Here is a 12,549-nt window from a genome sequence, read left to right on the forward strand (position 1 = left end):
AAGTCAAAATCAGCCTGAAGATTCAGAGGAATCAGGCAATAATACTGAGGGTTTTCAGATTCAGAGACCCATATGAGAATACTGTTTGCCAAATAAATTGGAAGATTTTGATGTGGAACACTAAGGGGGAGGGAAATGTTAGAGCCACCTTGTATTTGACTTGTATCATGTTTCCCTCGCTGGGAAACACAGTCAGCATCAACACGACTTGAACGTCATTAGATCTTGGTGTAGCGATAGGTGCCTACCTCTGAACGTTGATAAGTGTAGCGTGCTTCATATAGGTTCTCCATTGGAGAATTGAAAAATATTTCTGCATTCAAAAAAAGCGTGAGAAATATGTTACTGGATAAATGTTATTATTATGTTAATGATTTCTTGAATGATAGTGAATTTAATTAATTGTGTACCACCTATAATATAATTGTTCAATGACTTGTCCTATATTGAATGTTCTCAATCTAAAGGATTAATAAAGATTACTATTACTATTACTAATAATCCACGTTTGGCATATTTTATTGATGGGGAATCTGAAACTGTATCCAGCCATTGCGATCTTGGGCTGGTGGTGACTGAGCATTTGCAGTGGTCTGAGCATGTGTCCCCCATTTGCGCCAAGGACAAACGCTTGACTATTGCAAGATGTTCGGGGGTGGAGACGTTTCTACTGTTCGTATGCTTTTCACTACATATGTGAGACCGATACTTGAGTACTTGGGTCCAGTCTGGTGGCCATCTACGAAAAGTGGGGAGGACTTACTGTAGTCGGTGCAAAGATGGAACACGCGTGTTCCTTATCGATGGGATCGTCAGTCCTACGAGGATCGTTTCAGGATTTTTGAGCTTCCCTCCTTTAGAAGCAGACGCCAAAGAGGAGATTTGGTCATAACATACTGCTTCCTTCGCCGTCATTTCGGAGATGAAGCTTGCGACATGTTTAAGAGAAACTTGAATCATCTCAGAGGATGTGTGAACATTTTTTTTTTGAAACACAATTTGAATTTGTAGGTTTTAACTCTTGTTTTTGTAAATAATAATAATAATAATTATTATTACCTATATATCGAATTAAGAAATTTAAACAATATCGATGTAGAGAAGATTTATTGTAAGTTATTTCAATAGTAAAAAAACGGGTACTACACTCAATGATTCAAAAGAAAAAAAAAAGAAAATTATGATTACATTATAAAACAGTATTGATATCAATTATCTAATGACATACATTGTGGATCATTCTTATATGCACCTTTATCTTCTAAAACTGCATGGGGTGCACAAATCCAAGGATCTTGAGTTTTGTTTTGCCATTCAAATAACTTCAGTTTCAGTTCTTTCAGCAAAGGTTTGTAAGTTACATTATAGGCCAAATTTATCAATTCTTCAGAATCATATTTCATGTCATATAATTCCCATTCTTTTCGATAGTAATATTCATTTAATGTTTTATACCATCGTAGATCTTTATGGGCTCTACTCCTGTTCAATAATCCCTGAAGAAAAACCAATAATTAAAATAAATATATAGAAACATATACAGGGCGAGTCTTTGACTTGTACATATATTTTAACCGAAGGTTCTTGAGGTCGAAAGAAACACTTTTTTCATTTACCATTTTTTCCGATTCGACCCTGTTAAGAAGATATAGCCATTTTAAATTTTCAAAATGAGCTAATTCACCCCTGAAAACCGGAACACTGAAGTTTTCTCAAGCATAAGATATACCTTTTGAACCTTGGAAATAAGCTACTAAATTAAAAACAATCATAAACTCACGTTTAACATTCCAGTTGTTGAACAAAGTAGTGTTTATAATAAAATAAATGAGTTATTCCAATTTCGTTGACGCTAAAGATTAAATATTCTTCTCTTGATTTTCTATTTCATTTTCGATTATTATAACGCTCGCTACCACCCATATTAGCTCTGGTATCCATATCCATTCATTCATTATATTTCATTTATATGATATCCTTGTTTATTTCATTTCGTACAAGAATTGCCATTTAACCTTAAAATCTCAAATAAATAATATTCATCTGTGAAAGTTCTAACACAGACTATAGTAATCTGTGGTTTTAAGTTTGAATTTCAAATTTCGAGTGATGCCAAATATAAACACAGCAGTTCGGTTCGAATAATCTATGTTCTAACCTAAAATTTTCATTTACAGTTTACACTGTTATTGTTATAAGATATTTGTTATGAAATGAAGCATTTGATTTGTTCCAACTATCTCATAAAAATATTGAAATGCATCAATATTTTTGAAGCCATCAGTATGAAAATATGGAAATATGTACCTAAAATATTCTGGCTCTGTAATCAATGGAAAATGTTAGACTCCACTTGCGATCAAATTTGTTCTTAATGTGTACCTACATTATGGCCAACTTTACTACTTAATTCATCTTGATTTTGGCATTGAAAATAAATGAGAAGTATTCAATATAAATATCCACAATAGAATATCCTGTTTCTTTCAACTCACCTAATTTTCACATTAAAACAATTATGGCCCTCTAGGAAGTATGTCAATCATATGCTCTTAGGATGAATTTATGGAATAGCAAAAGAATAAAAGTACCTATTCAATCTCAATCACAAGAAAATTTGTCTAGTATGTACCTAGTCCTGGTGGTATGTTTCGATGTGAGTTTGAATGACCCGAAGAAGAATACAGTATTGTTCGATAGCGGCAGTCTTTAGTGGGATATTGATTGTTGTCATTATAATGGGACTATTTTGTGAAAACTTTTTCAAACATGGGATTTATGAATAATCTGGACTTTTCAAAAAGAATGTTGATTTTAGTGAAGTATCTTCTTATTATCAGAGCTGTGCCAGAGCTCAGTAATTTGTAATCAAATCGAGGAGTTGAGGTGAGCTTATTCAAATAACTTCATTTTCAAACTAAGTTGGCTAGCACTTCAATTCTAAAATCTGAGACATGACATCATAGTAGATATTCATTTCTGTGGTTTTTTTTCCACAACAGAACAGAGTTGCATTCAGCCAAAGTACCCAATTTTTTGAATTTCACAGATAATTTTTTTTTTTAAGATCAAGTTATTCGAAAACGGCGCTTTGTACGAGAAAATATGAAGAATACTTTCATTTTTCAAATTAGCCAAATATTCTTCAATAAACGTTCAAATTACTCTTAAGAGTTGGTTTCTTGGAATTTCTGGTATTTTTATGGGATGTAATGTTCATAATAAAGAAACAGAAGAATGTGTATGGAATCTTGTGTTCGGAGGAGATGTATCACATAAAAAAAAAATCTATATCTCAAAAATCGTTTCCTTTGATACCATTTACGAGACATAGCCGACAATCACATTTTTTTAACGATTTTCAACAGCCTGTATCTTTTAAACCGGGCCGAATCGGAAAAAATGGTGGAGGAAAAAAGTATTTCTTTTGACCTCAGGAATATTGGGTTAAAATATATGTACAAGTCAAAGACTCACCCTGTATAAAAGCAATATTTATACACCTGTTATGCATTCATAGAAAACTTCATATTTTACACTAAAATCCTGATCATAATTATATTATTGTGAATCAGAATTAGTAACGGATAATGCCCACAGCCGTCAACAAAAGAGAGAAATATTTCGCTCTTCATTATGTGTTATATTTCATATATTGTCTACAGTATTGTATCCTACTATTTCCTGCAACTCGACCAAGTTGCTGCTGATAATCACAATATCATCTGCGAAACGCAGGTGATTTAAATATCGGCCATCGATCTTAAGGCCGCTGTGTTCCCAATGGAGGTTTTTATAAACATCTTCCAGTGCCAGTGTGAAAAGCTTCGGAGAAATAGTGTCACCCTGTCTCACTCCTCTCCGAACAGAAATTAGTCCGGTTGATAAACCTTCTCCGATCCTCACTTGTAGCGTTGCCTTTTCATACATGTACTCAAGAAGGCTTCTGTATCTGGAATCTATCCTTGCATTGTCCATCGCTTGAAACACAGCCCATAGCTCGATGGAGTCGAACGCTTTGTTGTAGTCAATGAAGGCCAAATGAATAGTTATGTTGTATTCATTGCATTTATCGATTAGTGTTCTAATGTTCTGAATTTGTTCGGTAGTGTCAAAACCTTTTCGAAAGCACACCTGTTCAGAATGTTGATAGCTGTCAAATTTAGTGGTGAGTCTGTTCGTAATTATTTTTGTCAGAAATTTATACGGATGTGGAAGGAGACTTATAGGTCTATAATTCTCGATGTTGCATTTATCATCCTTTTTAAAGAGCTGAACGATCTGGGCGTTATTCCAGTTGTCAGGTATTGTTCCGCTTTGCAAAAATTTATTTAGGAGAATATTCAAGGTATTAAGGGTTGCTGCACCTCCCAACTGTATCATTTCTTTTGTAATTCCATCCTGGGACTCTACCGCTTTTCATTTTCCAGAGGGCGAGAGTGATTTCGTCATTGGAGATATCTGGTGTTTCTTCTCAGCCGACATTTGTAACCTTAGTGGAATGAACTAGTGGCTTCTGGTTCCATGAGGAATATAGTTTTCCATGAATTGTCTCAATTATTTGGATGAGTTCGTTGTTTCTTTGTACCATCTCTACGTTATCGTTTTTCAAGTTGCTGAATACGAAAACTAAATCTAATCTGATGAGAAAATAATGTTCAGATAATTGCCTATAAAGTTGAAAAAGGGAAAAAGAATCTTTTTCATATGATAGGATCTGCCTCTAAATGTGACAAAATATCTGGTTAATACATATTTTAGGTAGAGCGTCGAGGGTGACAGGCTCCTTCGCCATTGGAGATTTCTGTACTAATCGGTCATCACAGTCTCCGGTTCTTCCAGTCAAACCCTGCGCTCACACCGAATCCGTCATCGGCCGAACTTTGCCCGGACGATGAAGGCCGCACTCGGTCGATCGAATCAAACACATGTAAGTGAATAAGAGTGCGTACACAGACCGTCCGATAGCACCGGTTCAAGTTTGCTCGGCCGTCATCGTCCGAGCAAAGTTCGACCGATGACGGATTTGGTGTGAGCGTAGGGTAAAGTCTATAATCTAAAGTCTACAGGGTGTCCCGGAAGAATGCGACAAACGGATACCATGAATTGAGGACATAATAGAGGACTCGTATCAAGAGGTTTTAAGTGTCTTCGTTTGGGTTTGGGGGAACAGGGTGATGTTCATCTTATGAGTGAAATTTCACAGTTCAATAACTCTTTAACTAATCGACCGAATAATTTCAAATTTTAAAGTTTTGTCACCCTTTACTATCGCCTTCTTTCAATATTTCTGAAATCGTGTAAATCAGATCCGGATTAGGAAAATTCCAGACTTTTCCTATTGTTGTGAATATTGGATCACACTGTACGTGAACATTATGATTTTTTTCCGTTTATGTAACCAAAGTATTTTGTCACCCTATACCATCGCCTTCCTTTGTTACAGTCCGGAATCTGCTTTCTAATTCACTCAAAATCAAATTATAGAAATCCTAAAAATTATCAATTTGATGGTTTTTAATTTCATTCAAAAGTTATAGAAGTAGACACGTTAATGCGAATCCTTTATTTCGTTCGAACAATTCAATTCTTCAGATAAATATTACCAATATGTTTCAGAATTTTTCCTTCAAGTTTTATTGTTTCGGGTCGATTAAATTCAGATTAGTCCTCTTTCTTTTCAATTGAAAAATTTCAAGAGTAAGACATATCTATAGAAGTGGTGTTATCAAAAGAAGTAATTTTGGAGAAAAGTAATCGAGTTTTTGGAGGTACTAAGATTGTATTTCTTTTGAGAGGCGTTTTATGACGATTGAATTCGGTAAGCCTGAATCATCCTTCAGTCACGTAAATCCTCAAATTGAGAGTGAGTTAACAAATAATTATTTTTATTTTTCGTGTTAATTTTAGTTTTTTGTGTTCACTCGTTGATTTTTTTTTATTCTAAATCAAAATAAATCAATTTGGGACTGAAACATTCATCTGAGGAGAAGATCCTGAACAACGGCTCGTCGAGCATTTGTCGTCCCCTTATCACTGTGCTAGTGGAAGGAATCAAAATCCATCATCTTATTATTGGATAAATGGAGATTTTTTTGAATTTACCAATTTGCCTTGTTTCTCAGATTCAGTCTGCTAATTGAGGTCAACTCTGATGTAGAATTTTTTTTTATGGTGATACTCGCCTAGCGAGTCATATTTGAAGCATTGATGAGTATAGATTCAGAATATAAGGTAGTATTAGTACAAAAACTGTTGTTGACTTGTCATTTCTTCAATAAATAGTAATAAAAAATCTTGAAAGCAGGCCATTCCTATGTATACTAGTGAGAGAAATTACCCCACCCTTTTTGTGTTCTTACTTGTTGTATATATAACTCATAGTAGAAATCCAAAGAGTAAATAAATAAAGTGCTTTATTTCAGATAAATTGTACACATGAAAGTTTTTCAACATTGAACACTTCAAGTGAAGCAGGGTCATTTTGTGCATTATAGTCTGTGTTCCACAAAGTCTTCCACACTATATGGTTCAATTTCAAGTAGGAGTTTGAAGATAAATTTCTTGTAGGGTCCATTCTCCTCTCAGTTTGTGAATTATCTTATTGTAATAATGAATGCATCTGTATTCAGGTACCTTTTCTGTAAGGCTTGATCTGTGTTTCGGATATTTTAGAGCAATTGTCGTTGTATTATAATTACTTACTGTTTCCTCTTCGAAATAGTGCTTATTCTTGAAGGCAAAGATCAGGCAATCTTGGATATGTACAGCGGGAGCAGTCAATAGACCATTTCTTCTGAAGACTCCCCTGCATGATTCTGTCCTTCTTATACTCCAGATCATTCTGATGGCTCTTCTGCATTTTTAGCACTCTGCGTAGGTTGTATGAACTACCATAGAACATGCTGCCATACCTAAATTTCGATTCGAATACTGCTTGGTATATTGTTCTTAGTGAAGTTGTGTCCAGATATTTATTGAGGACTCCCATGATGGAGCAGACAGAGCTGAGTTGACTGCAAAGGTAGGAAATGTGTTCGCACCAATCAAGAGTATCTTCAATAGTGAGGCCTAGGAAGCGACATGATTTGGTCAGCTCTATTGTGGAGTCAGACAGTGAAATGCATGAAAGCACTTGGGAACCGGAATGAGCTGTCTCGAATAAGATGGCATTTGTTTTTTCGGAATTCATGCACAAACCGTTTGCTTTAAACCACTGGCTAGCACGATTTAGAGTTAAATTTAGCATTTCACACATTTCTGGTAAGATCTTGGCCAAAACTTGCATCTGCATAATTCCCTGTCCTAACCACAGTTTCATCCGATATGGTACTTTGGTCATTTAGAAAAATGATGAAAATGATGGAGCCTAATAGCTACCGTGCGGAACTCCAAGCTCTGTGAATTCTTCTTCCGAAATTGTTGCTTTGCCATTTTGAGAGATCGCCACTATCTGCCTGCGGTCTGCTAAATATGATCAAAACCAGTCTAGCTCGTTTTCTTTTATGCAATACGCAGAAAGTATATGGAGAATGAGGTCGTGGGATAGAGTATCCAAAGCCTTCGTCCAGCATTAGACCCACTGTTATATTAGAATCCTCCAAGGCAGGTGGGATTCCTGAAATGAACTCAAACACTGCTGTCTGAGTTGATCTACCTCTGACATAACCGTGTTGTGTGGGAGAAAGGATCTTTTTTTTACGAGGTATTCTACTAGTTGAGTGCAGATTGTTAGTTCAAGTATCTTGGAAAATGTTGTTAGAAGGCTGATTAGATAGGTCTGTAGCTTTGTGGTTCGTTTCTTATTGAATTTCCATATTGCATGGAATAAATTAACGCAAAATTGCTCGAAATTTCATATCACTATTTTTGAGTTCTTCAATTTTCCATACTTGAATCGGAGGGTCTAAACCTAAATACACCGATGAATTTATTTGAATGGAACGATTCATTGATGACATTCAAAGGTTAATATTGGGCTATTTTAAATGACATACCCTGAATTTTATCATTTTATTGTATAGAATATTTTTTATCTTCGAGATTTTTTAGGCCTAATTCCATCATTGATATTTTGTCAAATTTCTGAAGTTTACCTCATGCTCATTGGGAAAAAATATGGAATTGTCTGTCTTCTATAATCCTCTTGTGAAATATTTTCTGAAGCGAATGAAATGTGCATTCTAGTAATTTTTTTCATCGTAATACTTTCATTTATCAAAAATAATTATTGAAACCGAAGTATTAAGAAACTTGCAATTGATGTTTGAGGTATTGGGAAGAACATTGATTTCGAAAGTGGTCTCTTAGTTCATCGGCTATGCCGAATTTTGCCATTCGTTTTCTCAGATTATTTTAACCTGCCAACGAGAATTGAAACTAGGCTGGGAATTCAATCCAAGTTATTTTCCCTACATCGACGTTGGAACAAACAACGTAGAATTGGAAAACCAACGTATCATTGGAAAAATCGAGATACATTCAACAATCGAGTATATTTTGGATTTTTTCTTCGTTAATCTCCCTCTGGGATTTCTACGTATTTCGACACCTGGACCACCTCCGATTCCCCAATCTCGACTTGGCCACGAGGCGACACGAAGAGCAGCGAGCGGACCACGGCCAGCCATCAGCAGCTTGGACCTAAGTACCTTTCTATCTGTATGTAACGTCCTTTCTTTTTCTTCTGTAATATTGCTACTTCCTATTTTTTTTTAACTTATGTAATTTTCAAAAATAAAAAAATTATTGAACCAACGATTGAAAGTAATCAGAAAAATTGATCACATATATAGAAATTTAGTACGTTAAAGTGAAAAGTAAAATATCAAAAATTAAAACAAAACGCAAAAAGAATAATAAAGCATGGCACATATTTCTTATTTATAATTCTAGAAGATGGGTACTTCAAATTTGAACATCTTTTATGTTAGACTGAATATGCATAATATTTGCCTAATTCTACACCAATATTAGATACCTGAAAAATGATCAATCCTATCTAGATATGAAAACTCCTTATTATTATTAAAATATGTACATACCTGGAATGTAGGAGATAAATAAGAATCCTGGTCAATAGGAAAAGCACTATTGTAATTCAAATTATGAATGAGTTTATATCTTTGGGTGCGGATCATCCTCATCGGATAGTACATTGTTACTTCATGGAGATTATGACTGCCAAAGATGACTTCCTTAGTGAAGTCAGTTGGTTCTGAAAATAGGAGTTAATTCTCATAAAGTCGTCCAGCAAAATTCGAAAATGTCAAAAGCTCGTAGAAGTTGTGAACACTAAATTTTTGCGAACTCAACTTATGAACAAAGTTTCTGTTATTTATTCCAAATTTATGAGTTTTGAGCAAACAATAATATTCCAAACTTTTACCCCTCTATTCACTACAATCCTAAACAATTTCAACTTAACCCTTCGTTAGGCGCGAGGTATTTCCTAACGCGTTTAGGCGCTTGGTCTACGATCGTAGACCATAATTATTTGTCATCGAATGACATATTGAGTCAAATATTCACCGGGTTTATTATGAATTTATTTTTGTTCATGTCTCTGCTTCAATGTTGAATATTTTTTTCCATCAAAATTTCCAAAAATCGCATTGTGAAGAATAAAAACCTAAAGGATCACTTTTTTCAAACATTTATTGGCTTCTCGTCAATTTTGGGCAACAAACAAAAAACAATTATAACTATTAAAAAAAATGAATATTCTGATTTATGAACATAACAAGTAAAATAATATATTTCGTTCAATCAATAAAAAGTCGTCGTGTGCATGGAAATTTGACTTGAAAATTGCGTTTTTTTTTTCAACCATCCAAACAAACAATACAAGTATCTACTGCATGTTCTTTGCATGCGTGTTTTCTGTATTTCACGCAGATTTTCATTGATGATTTATTGCGGCCCTGAGGACAAATATGACATCGTCCGACAACATTTTCTTGCTTTGGCAGATCAGTTGGAGGGAGATAATGTCGTATCAAGTCCAAGAAGAGTAGCTATGGGCTTGTACATCGCAATTGTTTATTTTTGCAGTTTTCTTCCACTTAGTTTTTTATTCTGTACCATTCACGTCCATGTTTAAAATTGAGCAATTTATCACAGGAATTTGGACAGAAATAATAAATAATCAACTATGATTTTGCCGACGTTTCGGAACGTCTTGTACCTTTTTCAAAGCTGAAAATAAAGCATTTATTAATTATATTATGGAGGAAGAAGAAGATGGGATTACGATGAAACTGAGGATGAAGAAGATGCTCAGAGAATCCTGAATCTTGAAACCAAGATGTAATGGTTGAAGTATGCTAGTGGATTAGTAGTACAGTAGACGTCGTTGGACGACGAGTATGTAATTTGGGAGAAATGGCTCCCTCACCGATAGTCGAGTATTTATGAATGGACTTATGGTATTCAACGTTGTATTCCGTATGCTTAAATATGGCCTTGGAATCATACTACCGCCAGTCCTTATATGAAAGTTGTTATGTGAAAAATAAAGCTAGCCAGTCTATGAAGCATAAGTCCTATGTCAATCAATCAATCAATCGTCAACAAGAACAAGAAGAGAAGATCACCAGAACTATGATGGACATCGAAGTAAAAGGTTATTTCCGTGACAAAGATGAGATCCATGGAAGAAATACACTACCATTCCACCAGACAACCTGAGGAAGCAGTATTATGGAACCAGGAAGTGCCGCGATAGTGAAATTTTGAAATCCCGAAAAGTGAATAAACTCCATGCTGGAGATAGTGAAGTGCATGAGAGAAAAATTGTTTTGAATTGATATGATGAATTTTGTTTTGTTGTTTTGTTTATGTATTAAGATTTAGATTTTTGTTTCTTGAGTTAATAATATTTTTATTTGAATTATTGAATAATGTCGGAAAACATACCAACATAGACTTAATTTAAGACCTTAGAGTAGGTAGAAATGATATAGTTTTTTTTTGAAGATTAGCTTTTGAAAAGTTTGGTTACGAGGATATAGTTTTATTTTGTATTTGTTAGTAAATAAGTTTGATATTTGTTAATGATGAGTTTTAGTTTAATAATGAAAAATTTTGAATTAGTTTGAGCTAGTCTCATTTTTGATATAGGAGTTAGAGTTATTGTGTTAACTGGAGAGGAAGGACTACTTCATTAATAAGGATTAAAGTAAGGCAAAAGTTATGGCATCCGATGCCACAACTTTTTCGGATAAGGGAGTGATGTAGTAAATCGGATATTTGGAAATTATTGAAACTATTGGAATTATTATGCAGAGGGAATATACGTTAAATTCAAATCGATCGCGACTTATGTAAACCGATATTAGTTTAGAAGCCGGATGTTTATTTTTCAATTATAGCTTTTCTTAATTACCGTCTCCACACGCCTCGACACCACGTTGGTGAAACCGATAAATCTTTCACGGATAAGAACGAATAAACTAAATATTAGCTTATCCAAGTTCAGTAAATGCGTTTTGGTCATATATGACACAGCAGAAAATTCGTTAGGCTGTAGGCATATTCGAAGTATATTTCTTGCTGAGATCGACAGAAAAATCTGGTTTGAAGCCGAGGTAGGTTCTACTGATGGAAGATTAAAGAAGGATGAAAAATTTTTTTGACCAATGATCTAATTGGCATGGTAATTTGGGCAATTGTTGGGGCGGTCTTAGAGAAGTACGAGGTTACGATTTTTGTGGAGGTCGAAAGAGGAAGTCAGTATCGCTTAGGGTCTCTTATTGAGAAGGGTTTAGAATTCGAACGTCGGTCGCGAAACCGGACTTGGAGCAAAACAATTTCTTTTCAAGATTAGAGTAATATTCAATAAGGATAAGTTAAATAGACGGTAAATTGGTATATGTGTGAGTTTTAGAGATTTTAAGTATTCAGGAAAAGGGATTGTTTTGGCTCTGAGAAAGGAAGACTTAGGTCAGAAATAGAAAAATAGGGATTATATTTTTTGGGATAAAGTTTAGAATTAGTTTTGGAATGAATTAGATTAGATCGGAGTTCGCCGATCGGGAGTGAAGTTATTAGAAAGGAATTACACGTTTCGAGTGAAAAGTTTGAAGAAATTAAAACTAAGTTTAGGCAGGGCCTAAAATACTCACCTAGCATCGTGGGATAACGGCAAGTCTTTTGGCTATTTAATTTTTATTTCATTTGTTGATGTTTGAATGCTTTTTCGATGAAAATAAGTTTATTTGAGTAGTCCCGATTCTCCCAAATTCAAAGTTGGTATATTGTTTCGTTTGTTTGAATAACAGATTATTTTAGACATTTTTTTTTGTTTTTCATAAAATTTTGGTCGTTGGGTCAAAATTTCAAGGGATATTGTAACTTTGGTTATTTTTTATTTTTCTTTATTATATTTAGTTTTAAAATTTGAATCGATTTTCATTGACCCAATAAACTAATCCTGTCCCTAGAGAAAGAAATTCAACTAATAATCCTGTCCATTGAAGCGACGGGCCGGACTTACGTATAACATCTTTGGTGAACTTACATAATTATTAATTCTCCGAGACCTCTGGA

The 12,549-nt window shown here is 34.5% G+C and overlaps 1 protein-coding gene across 1 annotated transcript in view; it reads right to left on the minus strand.

Annotated features, from left to right (window-relative positions):
• Nucleotides 1-1,090: 1,090 nt before the first annotated feature.
• Nucleotides 1,091-12,549, minus strand: part of LOC123683500 (N-sulphoglucosamine sulphohydrolase) — a 145,559-nt gene continuing 134,100 nt past the window's right edge. Inside the window, exons 6-7 of the mRNA XM_045622592.1 lie at nt 9,045-9,217; nt 1,091-1,496 (exon numbers count right to left, since the gene is read on the minus strand). Of these exons, the coding sequence (XP_045478548.1) occupies nt 1,209-1,496; nt 9,045-9,217 (461 nt within the window). The 3' untranslated portion in view covers nt 1,091-1,208. The remainder of the gene's footprint in view (nt 1,497-9,044; nt 9,218-12,549) is intronic.

Source organism: Harmonia axyridis, chromosome 6 (genome assembly GCF_914767665.1).
Source record: "Harmonia axyridis chromosome 6, icHarAxyr1.1, whole genome shotgun sequence".
Classification (NCBI taxonomy): domain Eukaryota; kingdom Metazoa; phylum Arthropoda; class Insecta; order Coleoptera; family Coccinellidae; genus Harmonia; species Harmonia axyridis.